The sequence below is a fragment of the Vollenhovia emeryi genome, unplaced genomic scaffold (assembly GCF_000949405.1).
Source record: "Vollenhovia emeryi isolate VEMERY1.0 unplaced genomic scaffold, V.emery_V1.0 DF939127.1, whole genome shotgun sequence".
NCBI lineage: Eukaryota > Metazoa > Arthropoda > Insecta > Hymenoptera > Formicidae > Vollenhovia > Vollenhovia emeryi.
Window position 1 is genome coordinate 1,375,156 of NW_011967239.1, and position 17,412 is coordinate 1,392,567.

Genomic DNA, 17,412 nt, shown 5'->3' on the forward strand with positions numbered 1-17,412 from the left:
TCGTCACTCTCGGAACTGTTCATCGTAGTCCATTTATCACGTATCGCAGCAACTTCGGCGCGTGATCGTTAGCGCGATAACGATTTCGCACCGAGAACAAATGCGATACGCGAGGCAAGCCTGGCACCAGCCAACACTCGCGTTTTCCGTCCGTTCATTCGCGTTCACCGCGAACAGGCTTGCTGCGCATGTTCTTTTTTTTCAAAAAGGTGCGCGCAGAAGGAAGCATTTTTATCCTGGGGAAAAATGTGTTTCGCTTTGTAACACGAGGATCCGAGACAAATTCGATTGCGGAGCACGAAATTCTATTTCACGTTCCGACACGCGGACATCGCGTCTCGGATCGACGCACGGAAGCCAAGAGGGATCTGATGTATATGATGGTAACATTCGCGGAGAATTGTGCTTCGAGACACGCATTCTCTTGCGCCCACGTAAAATACGTCGCGGGGACAAATCGCGCGTTTCGGAAATAAATCCAGACCCGTTCCCGCGGAGCACGAGAAGGGCTCGAAATTTCACGGTGACACGCGACGCAACGTCGTTTCAATCGAAGCGAGCAAGGCACGGTGTCTCTCGGACGCGGAGTGCGAATCCCCCTCGGTTTAACGCCCGCGATTCGTCCGTTTGCGCGCCCTGTGTACTTGGTATCCACCGCGCAGCATCCAGCGGCAACGCGGAATGCACGTTTACAAACAGCGGGGCGGTAATCTGCATAGGATCGCTCGCGCGAGAACGAGGGGCGTTGCGTTTCGATGAGGACGTTGCAGCGAAAACAAACAGAAGCAACAATTCGGGCACACACAAGAGAAGCGATGGGACGGTGTCGCGGCAAGCGGATCATGATCTGCAGGGCGGGGGAGGGAGGGAGAATAGGGTACCACGAGGCCACGAGGGTGTGTGTTCGTACGTACTTTCTCGACCCGGAAGTGTCCGCAGCGTCGATCGATCCCGCGGATTCCGACTGAAGGGCGTGAGACTGAGGCAGGATCGCGCTCGACGACGACGTGGACGACGAGCGGGGATTCCCGTTGAGGGTGTCGTCGACGAGAGCGGACTCCGCCACACCCTCGCAGCCGTACCTGAATCAGCATCGTTCATGCAACGTTCATTACAAGGGGAATGAATCGCAATGGTGATAATGACAGTGCCTGTCGCGATTGTACGGGCTCGCTTATTAACCCTTAAACGACGCGAGTCCCTTCGTCGTCGCTCGCGCGAATCACTTTCACGTCACGCCGTCTCGTCGCAAAGAGATTCGGGCATTTAAGGGTTACGCCGAGCTTCTAATCAATTTCAATTACCAAACTTCATTACATTTCTATTGGTATTTATCTTCTAATAAGTAAACAGTATATTGCCGGTCTTAAGTAATTAAGCACGCTCGGTTTTACTCAGGGTTGGCTGGGGAAATCCAGGGGGTGGAAAATACCATGGTAAATGCCAGTTTTTACCGTCCCGGACTTTATCCGATGGAATAAATTGGCAAAAATTATAAAAATAACTAATAATTAAAGGATACTTATATAAATATTAGTCATTTTTGTAGTCTTTATGAAAAAAGATGTTTGCGTTAAATACTAAGTCGGTTTTTACCACTGGCATGGACTTTATCCAAAAGATGTGAAATTTTGCCAACCCTGGTTTTACTATTTCGGATACACCTTAGTTTTAATATGCACTTTCACCTGACGCACTTGTGAACTGCGTAGCATAACACTCGAGCGCGATATCCGCCAAGTCGACGCAAAGCGCTATTAAAATAAAATATATAGTTAAATATTTTCTATTCGTCTACTGCGGGATGTGCTCTTGCCGCGAGCGCACGCACTCGTACTCCGCGGACGGGGACCGCGCGGCTGCGAGGAAGAGGCATTTTAATTAACGATCGGGGAACAGTGCCAGGCACCGACGTGGTTAGTACAGGGTCGCTAACCATGTCGAAGTAATTAAGGGATTAGTCGAGCGGTTTGCTGACTAACGCCAGCTGCCTCTCTTGAGTATCGTTCGGGCGCTAGAGGTATCTAAGGGCCGCGTTCCCTTTGAGCGTACTCAAGGAATTCTGGACTTCGAGGCCTTTAATCGGCGGGATTATAACCGGCTACGTTAAGTCTGTAAGCGGAAACTTTTCCTCGACTTGACTCACTTCGCCCGGAAGATGTTAAAAGTTTCGGCGAACAGAAATAAAGGTGTTTGCGCAAGGACAACGGCGTCATTGTTTCCCTTCGAGTGTCAAGCTTGGTGGAAGCACACGATTATTTTATTTTACGTCGGTCGAGATGTCGTGATTTTATCGAGGCTACCGACGCGGAATTATTCCACGTGTAAGTGGAAAACAAAGGAATATATACCGATAATAAATGGCAGAAAAGTTTCGATCGTTCCTGCGGAAATTTTATGCTTAATGAAATTATTAAAGTGCATCCTCCCGTTTAGTTGGTCTGAAATTTTATCCCGCAGGTGCAGCTGCGACTGCGTGACACTTATTGCTCTTCCCCTTTCGTTTAACCCTTCTGCTACCCTCCCGGCTGCAGTGCAGGGGTCGTTTCCGCATTATCGACGATCGGACTCGTTGTCAATTCCCTTTAGTGAAGATTGCACGGTTGTTAACGAGAGTGTTTGAGTGTCTGCTATGCTATTGCGTCACATCTATTACATAATCCTTGCTAGGAATCGGGCGGACGCATCGATACACACTCGGTATTCCCGACTTTGTTAATTGGCCGATAATCATCGCGATAATTTCTCGTACGTGCCGCTAATTGGCGAACCCGCTCCTCGTCCCTTCCAACGGGAGAAAACTACGAGCCGCGCGTGCAACGTGCTCGGAAAGAAATTTTCAAACTTTTCTCCGCGTGTTGCAACGTCAAGAAGATATCGTGTTCGAGAAAGGCTTCCCGTAAAAAAATCGATCGAAACTAAGCAGCCTCGCTTTTAAAAATAAGGCGCCAGCGGCCAGATTAAAAAATTATTTAAAAACAGTCAACGAGTGGAACTATTGTTACATTTCATCGGGAACCACAGAACTCTCCTAGAACTGTAAAATTCGTTAATTGAAACGACTTCTTTCGCAACTCGCCGCGGCAAGTTGGCGCCTCATATTTTCAAACATTTTGTATTCAAATCAACGGAACTATTTCTAAAACCTATAAGGAGCTGTAGGATTATTGCGGGTGCGAACGGAATTGTTAATGAACTCTCTACAAGTCAATCAGTGGATTGTCACTAAAAGCAGAGAGTATTCAATGATTCAGTGCTATACTCGTAACTGTTTTCGCACTGAGAAAAATTTCCATCGGATAAACCAATTAAACAGCGTTTCCGACGGTTAATTTTCCCGATTACGTTTCCCGATTAAACGATGGACACATCCGTAGAAATTTATCTGATGAAATGCAGTTACCGATGAAATTTTATTGAAAAACAATCATATTTTTCATCCGGATATACAATTTAATTGGATATATCCGTTCGTTATTATGTCATTGGATTATCCGATCATATTTAATCGGACGTTTGTCTCAGTGCAGTGACAATGCGCGGATTAACTTTTAGAAAGAAACTTTCCATTTTCGGAAATGAGATGTCAACTTTGCAGTGGCGACAGCGACGACGACGACGAGCCGCGAAGCCAAACGACATAATTTCGCGCAAATGGGTTAAGGGACGGCACGACGGATGCCTTGGAATTCCGCCAAAGTTTCGGGGGGAGTATCCTAGTGTTTTGTATCAGGGGCGCGAGAGGACGATCGATGGGATATCGGACGTGTCTGTGGGAATTCCGCAGTCGATCGTCGATTAACACCCGGGGAATTTTTCCGGCGTCGTCGCGTCCTCCCCGGAATACGTCGCGCCGGGTCGCCGACGATCGGACGCAACGACCTATCGAATTACAAATAATATAAGCGTGACGCGCTCGGCTATTAAACACGTTATTAATTAATTCCGGTAATATCGTATCCCGGCCGGGCTGGGATCGAGCGGACCGACGAGCGTTTTATCGGAAATGAAATCGCGATATTGACGCATTGACGTAATTCGTTTTGCAGGAACGTTAACTCGGTTTCTCGCGATAACGCTATAGTCGGGGATCGTTATTAATACCGTTAATCCCGGGATTGGCGGTATTGCGACAGCAGTATCTGGAATATCGGGTTATTGACACCGAGCGCGCCATCGATCGATCGACGTGCTCCGTATGGCATTACAAGATCGACGATCGTCTGGATGGACGACGACGCGGTCAATTTGAGCGGCCGAGATACTCGGAGATTCGTCTCGGATGGTCGCGAATCAATGACAATGCGATAACGGGAACGCGACGCCTACGTCGTAAGACGAAACGCGAAAGAGGTCCGTAACCGCGTAGGAAAAAAAAAGGGTATCGGAGAAATTGAACCTTTGAGGACTCTTTAGTTATTCGCGCACGCGCATTTTGGTAAATTCACGGTGTACCGCGCTAGCTGGGCGAGGAGTAAAGATAAGCTGATCGCGATGCAGCTTAAATCAGCTGCCGCGGGACGGTAATTGTAATCCAGCCGGCGCGTACACGCGCGCATCGCCGTAACTTTCAGTCAGGTGTAATTAAACCCAATTAGGTCGTAAGGTGAGCAACTTCTGACGCACCTGGCTGGGCCGTAAATTACGCCGGCAAGTCTCCCCCTTTTCCGCTCGTGTCTATCTCGCTGGCACCATGATTACAGTATTCGTAATTTTATGGTTTCTGCTCGAGAACGCGGATCGTTATCTTTTGATTACATTACTATCGTCATAAATCGCGACCCTTTTCAGGGAAGCGCGAATTAAATCGTCAGGTAAGGCACGAGACAAAGAAATCGCTTCCGTAATTATAAAGCGCGGAAGGATATTGCGAAGTCAAACAAAAGTCACGAAAAGAGAAGCTCACGGCCGAACGCTGTAATAATGGCTCGTCTTTCGAGAGAGTTTGTCCTTTGCATCCCAGGCCGCATCGATCCTTCACGCGTCCTGCATTCTGTCAGTGTATCCACGTAGCAACGATCGGCTTTCCCCCATTAACGGAATCCGACAAACGCTTCGCCACGTGATGAGAGAGAAAGAGAGAGAGAGAGAGAGAGGGGGGGGGGAGAAAGCGCGAGAAGAGGAAAGGCAAACGCAGAGGTTGCAGAGTGTCGAGAAGGTCGGTATCGGCCCTCCTGGGCGTTTGTAATTCGCTGTCGGTGTTTGTCGATCGGCAGAAACAACGGCCGATCGACCGTGACGTGGGCATCAGCGAGGGGTGATTTGCGCGAAGGGAGTTAAAAGGGAAAGGGGCAGAGAGGAAAAAAAAGCGAGAAAGTCCGGAGAGAGGAAAAAGTGGCGCACGGCCGAAACACCGTGTAGGTAGATGGACGTCCACGCGGAGCGCGGTGCAAAGTGAAAGAGAAAGAGAGAGAGAGTGAGGGAGGGGGGGGGAGAGAGAGAGAGAGAGAGAGAGAGAGAGAGAGAGAGAGAGAGAGAGAGAGAGAGAGAGAGAGAGTCGGGCTGCTCCTCTCCTCGCTCGATCAATACACACTACCAGCAACCACCCAACCCACCCTCCACGTCTCTACTCCACGGCACAACCCTCGACCACTGTGCGGCGCTCACCCGCCAACGTCACCCCATTTCGAGCGCACAGCTACCACCGCATTCGCACACACACGCACACGCACACAGGCATACATGAATGTGTCGCACGCGCATACATGCCGTACACACCGAGGGCGATACGGATCGCCATGGTATCGACAAAGCCGCCGTCATTTTCGTCGTCTTCTCGGGCTGATTGGCCGAGATCGACTTTGTCGACGCGATTGACGAGCAATCGGCGAGCGTATTACGCGCGGAGGATCATCTCCGAGGATTGCGAGTTCCGACGAGAGCCCACCGGCCGAGCGGACAGGCCGGTGTCAGAGTTAATACCGGCATCGAGTTCGTTTTCCCCCGCGATAGGAATCGCGACAATGCGTGATATTACGGGGTTTGGTTTCTTACTGCTGCCTGGAACACGTAGGCTCGCTAGTTAGGCCCTGCCGAAGCTAGGGGGTATTCCCTGCGGCCCTTTCACCCTTCGAGTGGCTGCCGGTGCCGCATACAGCCCGCCGAGGTAATTAAGTTCTGGCCGATCCGATGGGAGGAAGTCTCGAGAGCTTCGGAGAGCTTGCTCGTGGTTTCTCTAAATACATTCGGTGGCCTCGCAATTAAACCACTATTACAACTTTTTGCAAAAATCGTTAACCTACGTGTCGGTGAGAATTTTTATATCGCCAGCGATAAAGTACATATAATTGAAAAAGTGGAGTAAATTATATATTGTAACGCGAAGGCATAAAATTAAATTAATTTATAAATAGATTAAGTAATTTCAAAGAATATAAGTAAAAGATATGCAAGAGATAAGGCGCCAGCAGAGCTGCTGCCATGCTTTGCCTGTGGCAAAGATAAGATGGCTCCAGCAGAGGTAGACAGATCGTAAAACGAAAATGCTGAATGGGCAGATACGGAACAGAACGCGAACTAGAGACTAGGGAATTTAAATAAAAAAAATGTGTATAATACCGATGTCATCTGTAAATGAGACTCGACAGAACGGGTCGCCGCGGAGCGAAAGGAGAAAGACCCGACAAGAAACTAATGAATTACGATATAAGAGAAAAATAGAAATCGTGGGATACAATAAATGGAAAGGCGTGTGTGCGCCTTTCAATTCTTGCTGGGTACAGTGCCAAGTTTAGAATTAACATATCAAGTTATTCACTTTCTCAGACGTTCGTTAGGAGGAATCAAGCAACAGAGCTCCCAAGACCGTTGCGGAGTTGAAAGCAAGGTCAAGCAAGACGATTGAAAGACGCCGATCTACGCACGCTTCGTGACGAGAATGTTCCGATAAATGACTCAATTCCCACAAACTGCCGATTCATGAAAGAATCGGCGTCACGTCCGTGGGAAAGATCTCCGGAATAGTTAAGACGGAATTTACATCGTTACGTTTATTTTCTCTGAAATAATCAATGCCCTCTCTTTACCTCCGTTTAAATCGCCGAGCGGCAAGTGTAAAATAGGGTAGTGGCACCAAATATCGCCCAACGCCGTTTTAGCGAAACCAATATTGATATCTGTTAACTGTGGGCAGAATTGTGCGTAAAGTAGGATAATTAGCTTATTTTATGAACAACGCCGGTATTTTTAATACAGTTGTAACCGACAATGACACTTTTGTAAAATGACGTCGGCTGATCTAGTGACAGGGGCTTACGGGAAATAGTCTAGCTGTACTGTTGCTTGTTTTTTCGACCATTTTCGTGGCCACAGGGACGAAAAATAGTTAGGGCAGGCGATATTTGCTGCCACTACCTTATTCTTAAACTCGTGACTGTGCCTACCGAATTATCGGGCGGATAAATTGCTGCCCACGTGCGAGCTAGTGATCCTAAAAGAGCGAAAAATTTCGCGTATATTATTAGCACCGTAAAATTTTTATCGGACGCGGTATAACTTTATTAGACGGCGCATAGTAACAACGTTTGCTTTAGGCACAGTAAACTATACTGCCCGTTTCCCCGTTTCATCGCGCCGTTCTCAGCTAGGAAATAGCGTCTCATCACGGTCGCCATAATAATGTCGAGGAATTTCTCACCCCTGCGTTAATCCGTATTTAGATGAATTTTTTAAATGCCACGTTTCTCCGGGAAATCTCGCCGTTTACAGTACAGGGTAATCTCGCATTTAACAAGATAATCTCCACTTGCATAATTTCGCCCCTCCGTGTGTTTAAGCCGCTAATTTTCCTTCATGTACTCCCGTGATTTAATGCCTTTCAAGCTTAACGCCTTTAACGAGCGCCTTCGCGATCGCGGATTCGCCCCGCCTTATATAAAGACAAACCCGGGGCAAATCGCCACTAAAGCCCGTTTATACTGGGAGTAACAAGATCGTTTCGTCATTTCGCGGAAATGAGTATTAGAGCACACACTTGCTACTACAAGTCCGGACCGTTTATCGCTTCATCATCGGGCCGCCGCCGTGAAAATCCACGCGGTCCACAACGCCGCCCTTTACGACGTATTATAAATCGCGTGTTTTTTCGTCGATATTTCTCTCTCTTTTTCTTTTACGCGCCGGCCGCAGCCAATAAACCTTTATGATTGGTCGCGGGTCGTTCCGTCGCGGAATCTGCGCGAAACACGGTTAATAAAGTTTCGAGCCGAGAGATGTACGGGTTTTTTTTTTTCATCGAGAACCTCGCCCATTCCTCTCTCGTCGCTATTTTATGAGTTCTTTTTTTTTTATGGAACTCGAAAACTCCGCTCGCTCTCTTTAAAATCGACCCCTTCCAGGCAATACGTCCCGTTTTACTCACTTGACGCATCAACTCGCGCGTTGCTAGACTTTAATCTAACTTTGCGCGATAAAACGCGATCAAAAGCGAATCGGCGTCTTAAGATATTTTTTCAAAGGGGGGAGAAAACATGCACGCCGTTTTGTTATTTCTCGAGATCAGGCAGCTCTTGCGCTGCGAGTATCGATTCGCGCCGAATTGCATTTTATTTTGCGGCACCATCGGCCGCTTTTCATATTTGATATCCGACCGATTGCATCCGCGGCAGTTCCCTGCGCGATATCGAATACTAATAAGCGTGTGAATATTAAATGTCTCGGGATCAATAGAATATTAATAGAGCGCACTGCGCGTTTCACACAGCGCATTATAAACTGTAGCAGCGGTGCTCGCTGGCCAGACAAAAATTGGATTGCCGGCGAGCACGTAGAGCCCGGCGCGAGAATTATGCGGATCAGATCTCACCGATCTTCCTAACATCCGTGTAAGACTATTATCGCTGGCGTCCTTACAGTCCTTAGTCCTCTCCCGGCATATATCTTCAGGACGGGGCTATCGGCGTCGCAGGGAACACCCCTGCATTCTGGACAGAACGATTCGTTCGCGTTTACGAGTGCCCTCGCTCCGGATTTCAGTTTAGCCCGATAATCTCCAGCGGCTGGGCATCCTGGCAAGACCTCTCGGGACGTTATTCTTTCTATCATTTCCCCTCGTTCCTTTTGCTCCTCGTCCGCCCTCTCTTTCTCTCGTACCCGCTCCTTTCCATCCTCCGTCGCCGTTTTTTCGGTCTCCGGACTGCCGGAGCTTTTTCAAAGCCCGACGTGGAAGGACTTATCAAGCGTGCCGACTTGCCGGGATCACCGATTACGTCCTGCAGGTATTACCGCGGAGAAAGAGGTGTCCCGGAAGAAAAAGGAGTCCTCGCGGAAGACGGCGCACCGGAGGGGGAATTCCATTTCCGGGATTTATGGACGCGTCGCGCGCGCATGCATGTGACTCGCAGCATGATGTCGGTTTCACCGTAATTTCCTCATACTTCACGTTATCGCGGCCGCATCTCCTTCTCCCGGCGTCCCTGTTGCGAAAGACGCGCGCCGACGAACAAGCGTTTCCATTCATCAAACGTCCGTCCTCCGGCTAGAGATGAAGTCTTTACAGGTCGCCGGTAAAAGTATATTGCCATTTAGATTTATAATAGCCTGGCTAATATTATAATCACGCCGGGGGAACGATTTCCCGCGTTTCTATTTTTATTTTCACATCCTGCGTCGTCACGCTATAAAGAGCCGAGGAAACTGAGCGATCTCTGATAAATAGATCTCCGTTTATTTCGTCTTTTGTCCGTGGGTGCGACGCCGCGATAAAAACCAACCGTCGTCGGTATCGTTCCATTCGAGCCAGGCGAGACACTTGTGCAACCGGGGCGTTTCGATCATCGATAACTACCGGTCTAATCTCTAACCGGCCATTCGGGCAATCGAGATACGATCCGAGGCGTGGTCGCACGCCGATATAACCGCTCGTGACGGACTCGCGCGAGTACAGAGTGTCGAAAGCATCGCTCACTCTCTTTCTCTCTCTTCTCCGTTTTTCAATTCCCGTTCCAAAAACCCCATTTTATGTAATACATATTCTCATACCTTTATGCTCTTTGCACATGTATTTATAAATTGCGTTCTCATACACAGTTATGCTTTTATAATAATTTTTGCTCTCACGCTTTAGGAGACTTGTCCCAGAGCGTGTAATAAATAATGATTCTGACTCTCTCTCTCTCTCTCTCTCTCTCCCCCCTCTCTGTTTTTCAATTCCTGTTCCAAAAACCCCATTTTATATAATACATATTCTTATACCTTTATACTCTTTACACATACATTTATATAATTTATCAATTGCGTTCTCACGCACAGTTATACTTTTATGACAACTTTTGCTCTCACGCTTTAGGTGACTTGTTCCAGAGCGTGCAATAAATAATGATTCTGATTTGTTCTCTCTCTCTCTCTCTCTCTCTCTCTCTCTCTCTCTCTCTCTCTGTCTGTCTGTCTGTCTGTTTGTCCCTGTCTCCGTCCACGGACGACGGAAGCGGAACTGAGGAGAATACCGTTTGCCCACGGCGTGAAACGTACACGTAAACATCCATATATTTCTGCGCATGTAAGGCATGTCTGCAATCGTCGCTGGATTATATAGAAATAAGTGGCACTCGAGTGCGCAATGGAATTGCAACGGAATAATTATTCTGTACGTTCACCGTGAACTGCCGGTCGCGCGCGATCGACTTCCAAGCCGGTCGCGCGGCGCGGCGCGGCGCGTTTTGCAAGATAATGGACCCACCCGGATGCTTTCTTTTATTCGTGTCCGCGTACCATTATAGTGCCCCGAAGGTCCCTCCGGCAGCCGAAGGTTCGTTCGCGCTATGCTCATTGGTCGGGCCAGAAATATCCGAGTCTCGAGAGCGTCTCGAGAGGCAACGATTATCGCGCGTGGTAAAGTTGCCGCGGCGACGAGAGGCTCGCTTCAAAAACCGCCGAGATTCTCTCTAACGAATGTCGCGCTCGAGAGCCGCGCACGACGGAAATAGAAATCGGCAGCGCGCTCCCGATCGATTAATTCTCCATTTGAATAAGATGATAATTCAATATATAATTTCCGGACAAAGCAGCAATCCAATTTATTTAGCTGCCGTTATTCATTAAGAAACCCATTCGATTTCTTTGCATCGACAACGGACTGATTGTTAATTGAAAATAAAGTGGCAGGTAGATCCGCCGTTAACAGAAAGAGCCTGCATCCGATTGCAATTCACGCGATGTAACTCGCGATAACTCGATCCGCAATTTGTTGTACAACGGCGATTAAATTCGTTGTTAACCGGATCTATATTCGATTGTAATCCGCGCGACGTAGCGATTAGTTAATTTCGTAATTCAGGATACAATAGGAATACACGGGCGGCATTCGTTGCCGGCTAACGGCATCGAAACAATATCGGCAATGCTTCGCGACTGTTAAAAGTGCGATGACGATCTGCACCTTCTGGGTATACGGCGGCGGCTATCTGTATACCTGCTGTTATCGCGGAGCCTCTATTACCATTACCGGTACTTCATGCTTTCCGGGCGTTAATGGAAAGCAGACACACGTTCAGCCACGGTCGCGCTATCCACGGCCGGCGGAGAAAGGGAAAACTGTGCGGATATTACGGGGATCGTAAAGTCGGCGGTGCTAAATGATCCGGAGCGGCGCCGCCGATTGAACGTGTCGCGCCTTTAGGCGTCGCGAATCAATTAGGTTTGTCAGCGATTAATTCGAAAGCGCGCCGCTGGGATTAAGGTGGACGAGCGGCGGTTCTCGCTCTCTTTCGGGGCAACATCCTCAGTGAGTAATTTCGCTGGTTAAATAACAGGCGTACGCGCGCGTTGGCGGTGCGGATTTAAAGCGAGCGAGCGGAGCCCGAGCGGCGGACTCGTGCCGGCCATTTCGCCGGGACGTTATTATGCAAATCGCAGGGACCGGTCCCGTTACTTTGTTACGCTTATTACATAATTACGACGGCGTAATCGTCGGCATTCCGTGACTACCGCCGTACGCCGGCCGTACACGTCATAACGAGCCCGCGATAATTTCTACTCCTGCTCCGTTACGCAATCGTGAAAACGCGCACGCGGCGATGCATTCCACGGCGAGAGTCATCGACTTCGACGCCACGGCCAAGAGGTCCGCGGCGCGGCGCGATCTTTACGAGCCTCGGATAGGTCCGTGGAGTGCGAGTTCCCGGAGCAATAAATTCACGCAACGCTGCAGAAGCGTCGTAATTGACCAGGAAACGGGGAGTAAATCAGCAGACGCGGTCTAATAGAACTCGACGGTAAATTATCGCCCGACGACTCGCTCGCAAAATACTCCGGCGTCACGCGGATTAATTTGCATAATTAATCCCGGCCCCGCGCCCGCCCATGCTAACGTTCAACTTTTCAACGGACGCGATACTAACGAAGCGTAATCTAATTTACTCGCCGGCCCGCCCCGAGCCGAGGCCGTCCCGAGTACTTCGGAATTAGAGACACTCGGGAGGCACGGCCTGGCCCCATCAACACAAGGGAGTTTTCCTACGAGTAAACGTTACGATGCCTCACGTACTTGAGATTACTCTTAAAAAAAAAACACACGAGACCAACTTGACGATTTGCTTGCAATTAATTGCAACAAGTGTTGCACGTCTTGTGTACAGCGATGGACAGAATGGTTGGCGACACAATTTTTTATGAGTTTAGGAATCTACCACTAAACGTTACGAAGCCTCTCGTACTTGATATTAATCTTAAAAGCACGAGACCAACTTGATGACTCGCAATTAATTGCGACAAGTGTAACACGTCTTGTGTACAGTGATGGACAGAATGGTTGCGACACATTTTTCAATGAGTTTAGGAACGCGCATTGTTCTACCAGTGAACATTGCGAAGCCTCTCGTACCTGCAATTACTCTTGAAAAATACGGGACCAACTTGACGACTCGCTTGGAATTAATTGCAACGAGTGTAGCACGTCTTGTGTACAGCGATGGGCAGAATGCGACAGTTTTTCTTTTAATGAGTTTAGGAACGCGTATTTAGACTCAAGTTTACGTTCCAAAACATTTTCTCTGAGGAAAATTTTACTTGAGACATGGGTCGAAAACGCTCAAAATGGTTTCGGAATGGCTATCGAGTAAAATACTCCTCGGAGAAGAAGATTTTGGAACGTAATCCTGAATCTAAATGCACGTTCCTAAAGTCATTAAAATGTCGCAACCATTCTCTATCGCTGTACAAGAGATTGATTGATTTCTCATTAATAAATAGACCGTGCTATGGAAGTAAACAAAAAAAAATTGAGAATGTTTTTAACAATATGTCTATCAACGGTCGATTCTATATAAACTTCGCTCACATTTCTTCATCGCATTACTTTCCTTCGATCCCGGAACATTTTGTTCCGACCCGCCGTCGCACGTGCCTGTGCGCCGCCCAAAACGCTCCCGCCGCTCTGCCTACGTGCGGAACTTCGCGTCGGAAAACGCGAGGAATTCGCGAACTACTGTGCCGAATTCCAACTGTTCTTGCCGCGACGCGAGTTGTCTCTTGGATGCGCCTCCCTCAAGTTATGTAATTCCAACTTTGGGGGTCAAACTGACCCCGAATACCGCACGCGGTGGGAAGCTGCTCCGGAAATTAATGCAACTGTTTCGGGAATGCGGGCTCGATCGAGCACTCCCGAATGCCAAGCGGCTTTTAAAATTAAGCAATTCCGAAAGAACGAATTCGCGCCACCTATTCCCCCCCTCGTCGTCCGAGACCGTCCCCGCAAATTCCGATTTTAGAATGCAACAGGACATCTCCCTCGCGGGAAATACGGCGCTTTTTGCTCCCGTGACGCTCAGTTATGCAATTGTAATGCGTCGCGATAAAATATTCAGTATAATCGTCACGGGTAGAGGATACGTGACAGATAGTGGTAGAGAGGGAATAATAATTCACGCGCGCCCGCTTATCTCGGCGTATCGTGAATATTACACGCGCCATTATGCTAAATTTCTTCGGCGTTACATTTCACTACCATTTTACCTTTGGCTACGGCGAAATATTGGCGCTTGAATTACGGGGCGGAGGGGGAGGAAGATCTTCGTTTCCACGACGAAGAGCGCGCTCGCGCGAAATCGACCGGGGCGGATCGCGCCGGTGAAAGGCACGGGAGAGATCGTCGCGCGACACCGTGTATATGTAACGCGAGCGTAGACTTTACGGAGTCCGGCGACACTGTTTCAAAGGTATATGGAAGTCGGGAAGAGGGAACGGACGATCAAAGGGGAACAAGGTAGATTGGTTGGGGAACGTGGGGAGCGATCCAAGGCGGGCGCCGCGTCAAGGGAGAAAGAGGGACAGGATCAGACGTGTGAAGTGGATCTAATTTTAGAAGGAAGCGGGATTACGGCCGTCTCCCTGGCGCGACGATGACAGAGACCCGCGTAGTCCAGGTGAGACTCGAGACGAGCCCGTCGTTCGTAAAATACCGTCGTGATTATACCCTCGGCAGTCTTCTAGCTTATTAACAAAAGAATCGTCGACGCATCGAGCGTACCGCTTCTCCCGACGATCGTTCCGCGCATAGACATAGCGATACTAGACAGAGTATGTTCTCTTTTAAGCAATAAAGGCTAGGTAGAAAAGGATCGAAAGTAGGTGCCGTCCACCTTTCTCTCTCTAACGGGAAGAATAAAAAGAGAAAGGTCGACGCGGCACCTACTTTCTATCCTTTTCTACCCGAGCTTCAGGTCTGGCGTCTCGGTCTAGTATTACTATGTCTATGGTTCCGCGCGACAATCGATGAACTGAGAACAGCGGTGGATCGCACAAATTTGGAGAACGCTTCGGCTCGATGGATACGCGCGGTGCGGTGCATTAATTCGGCTCGGGTTGTATCGTCGAAAAGCGTCTATATTTAAATGATCAAGCGATTTCTGCCCATCCCTGATTATTACCGAAATCGAATTAACGCGGCGTACTGTACCGCCGCATGTCTCGCGCATTTAGAAAGTCTTGCTCGCGAGTAATAATCTATCGCGCCACGTGCCAAGACCATTAATTAGCAACAAACGATCTACTCCTCCCCTCCCGCAGCTCTAGCGCGCGGAACGCGAAATTTCCTTTCTCCCCCCCCATCTCTGTCGTGCGTTAGCGCATTTTTCGGAGCACGTGCCGTCGCACCACGTGGATTCGGTGAGCGTGCATGTGCAGATTTCGGGGCAAATTCCATAAAGTATGCGCGGCTTATAAAATCCGATGACGAGACGCGATTAGCGCCGCCATTGAACGTCGATGACGGCCTACTGGAAGCCACCCTCGAGCGGGTGAGAAGTCTGGCGAAACGCGAATGCCCTGGACGGCTTTAATTAACGATTGTCGCGAGAGCGAAATGGCAAAGTCAGGCTCGGTCGAGAGCGCCTGCATTGTGAACGCCGGCGTTGAAAAAAAGGATTAAAAAAAAAGGTCTCGTTTATCGTTCAACTGCAATTTTTCCGAGCGAGTTAACGAAGCTACGCTCGTCGGGATGTGATCTCTTCTGTTTTTGCGTCCGCTCGTTTCGCTTTTTTAAATTAGCCGCGAGTGCCGCCCCAGCTCCTTCATTGATTATTGGTTTTATTTGCTCGCCTAAAACTCTGCGGCGTATCGCGATTTTTCCCAAAGATAACTTCGCAGCGCGATATTATTAGCGGCCTCCGTATTGATTAACGAGTTCGTTAAGATTAACATTTATTCGAGATTTGCCCTTCCAACAGCGGAATAAATATAGAAGCAATCTCTCGCAGTGGCTCTTAATATATTTCGCTCTAAAACGGTGAAAGAAAATCAGCTTTGCAGCTCCATTAATAGCGCACGTTTCTAAATGATGCGTACCGATCCTTAAAAAAAAAAAGAGAGAGAGAGACTGGTACCCTTCCTCGTCAAATGTTAATTTAAATATAATACCTCTTGCAGACAGAGCTACATCGATAGGGACCGAACACCAATTCCCATCTAATTACGTCGCCATGGAAATATTCAAATTTTAATAATACCGGCCGTCGGCTGTCATTTTCGTTTTGCGTCAACGGAAGCGGACGTATATGATTACAACGTGCTGGCGAGACAGAGAGAGAGAGAGAGAGAGAGAGAGAGAGAGAGAGAGAGAGAGAGAGAGAAGCCAACAAATTTATTCTGGTTTAAAAACGCCCGCGATCATCATTATTAAGCGTCGTGCAAAATAGAGGAAGTGCATCGCGCCGCGTTATGCACACGAAGGAGAGAGAGAGAGAGAGAGAGAGAGAGAGAGACTGAAGTCACCGAGCTGGGCGCAATCCCCGCGCTTTTATACGTAATAACGCAGCGACGCGAGGGCGGCCTTTATCGACCACCCCTTTCCGTGTCTGCCACCTCCTCGTCCGTCGCCCTTGCACTCCATCCTCCCTTCCTCTCGGCCCTACGTGTTACGAGCCCCCGTTGCCTTCCACGACACAACGATAGACTCTCGCCGGTAAACTCTGACGATCGCCGCTGACGTTAGGCGACGGGACGCGAGAGGCCACCGGCTCTCTCGCTCCTCCTCGACGCGGAGGATCCCTCAGACGGGTCCGAGTTTCGGGGAGTCCTAGATTTTATTGGCGGCCCTTCGGAGAACTATCCACCGTACGGTCGATTCGTTAGCGTTGCGGCCGAGCGACAAACGGCGCTTGTAACTTCCCATCCCGATTAAAGCGACGATAAAGACATCAGCATTGCAGAATATTATATTTGATATCTAAAAAAATCGCGTTTCCCCGCCGAGATAATAATTTATCAATTTGCCAGAGAAAGAAGATCGTCATACCTACATCTATACATAATTATATACAATTAAATGTAAAGTTCATTTAAAATGCACGCCTCCGTTTGGTGGAATGCGCGGCTCTGAAATTGAAGCGTCGGTTATCGAATACCAACAACTTGCCTCATTATCGAGCAGTATTTCATTTACGAATCAACGGGGCTCGCCACTACATCAAATTAATTAGTTGCAACGTATTTTCCGCGAGCGACAGGCGCAATAAAACAATCGCAGGGAGCGGAACGTGAACGATTTCCACGAGCGAGGAGTCGGCGGACCCCGCGCGGGGTCCAGCTCCGCCGACATTCGGCGGGCTATTTCCCGGCGGTATTTATTAAAAATTGCCCGGCGCGTCTCCGTGAAGGCCGGCGGAATGCTTTACTGCGAGCGGCCGCGTATCAGTTCAGTATGCGCCGGCTCGATAACTATTTTCCGCTACCCGATCCATTTCACGCTGCGCTGAGCAAAACGGCGGCGGGCCTCGGGATGAGAATTTGCCCGCGCGCGCGCGCGCTCTCGCAAAAGCGGAGCGTGCGCCAGGCGATCGGGGTGCATTGTTATCGAAATTGCATCTGCCGTGCGCATTATCATATGCGGATGCGTGCCGATACATGGCAAACGCAAAGGACATGAGCCAACGGCACACGATATTATGTTTTCCTACTGGAGCGCTTAGGCCAGCAGGAAAA

The 17,412-nt window shown here is 49.0% G+C and overlaps 1 protein-coding gene across 4 annotated transcripts in view; it reads right to left on the reverse strand.

Moving 5' to 3' along the window:
• LOC105568791 (amyloid beta A4 precursor protein-binding family B member 2-like) overlaps nucleotides 1–17,412 on the reverse strand; it is a 95,257-nt gene that overhangs the window by 8,308 nt on the left and 69,537 nt on the right. For 3 of the 4 annotated variants that reach the window (XM_012024738.1, XM_012024736.1, XM_012024739.1), the window contains exon 3: nucleotides 915–1,082. The exons of the other annotated variant lie outside the window; for it this stretch is intronic. In XM_012024738.1, coding sequence (XP_011880128.1) covers nucleotides 915–1,082 — 168 coding nt within the window. The remainder of the gene's footprint in view (nucleotides 1–914; nucleotides 1,083–17,412) is intronic. 4 annotated transcript variants of the gene reach the window in all.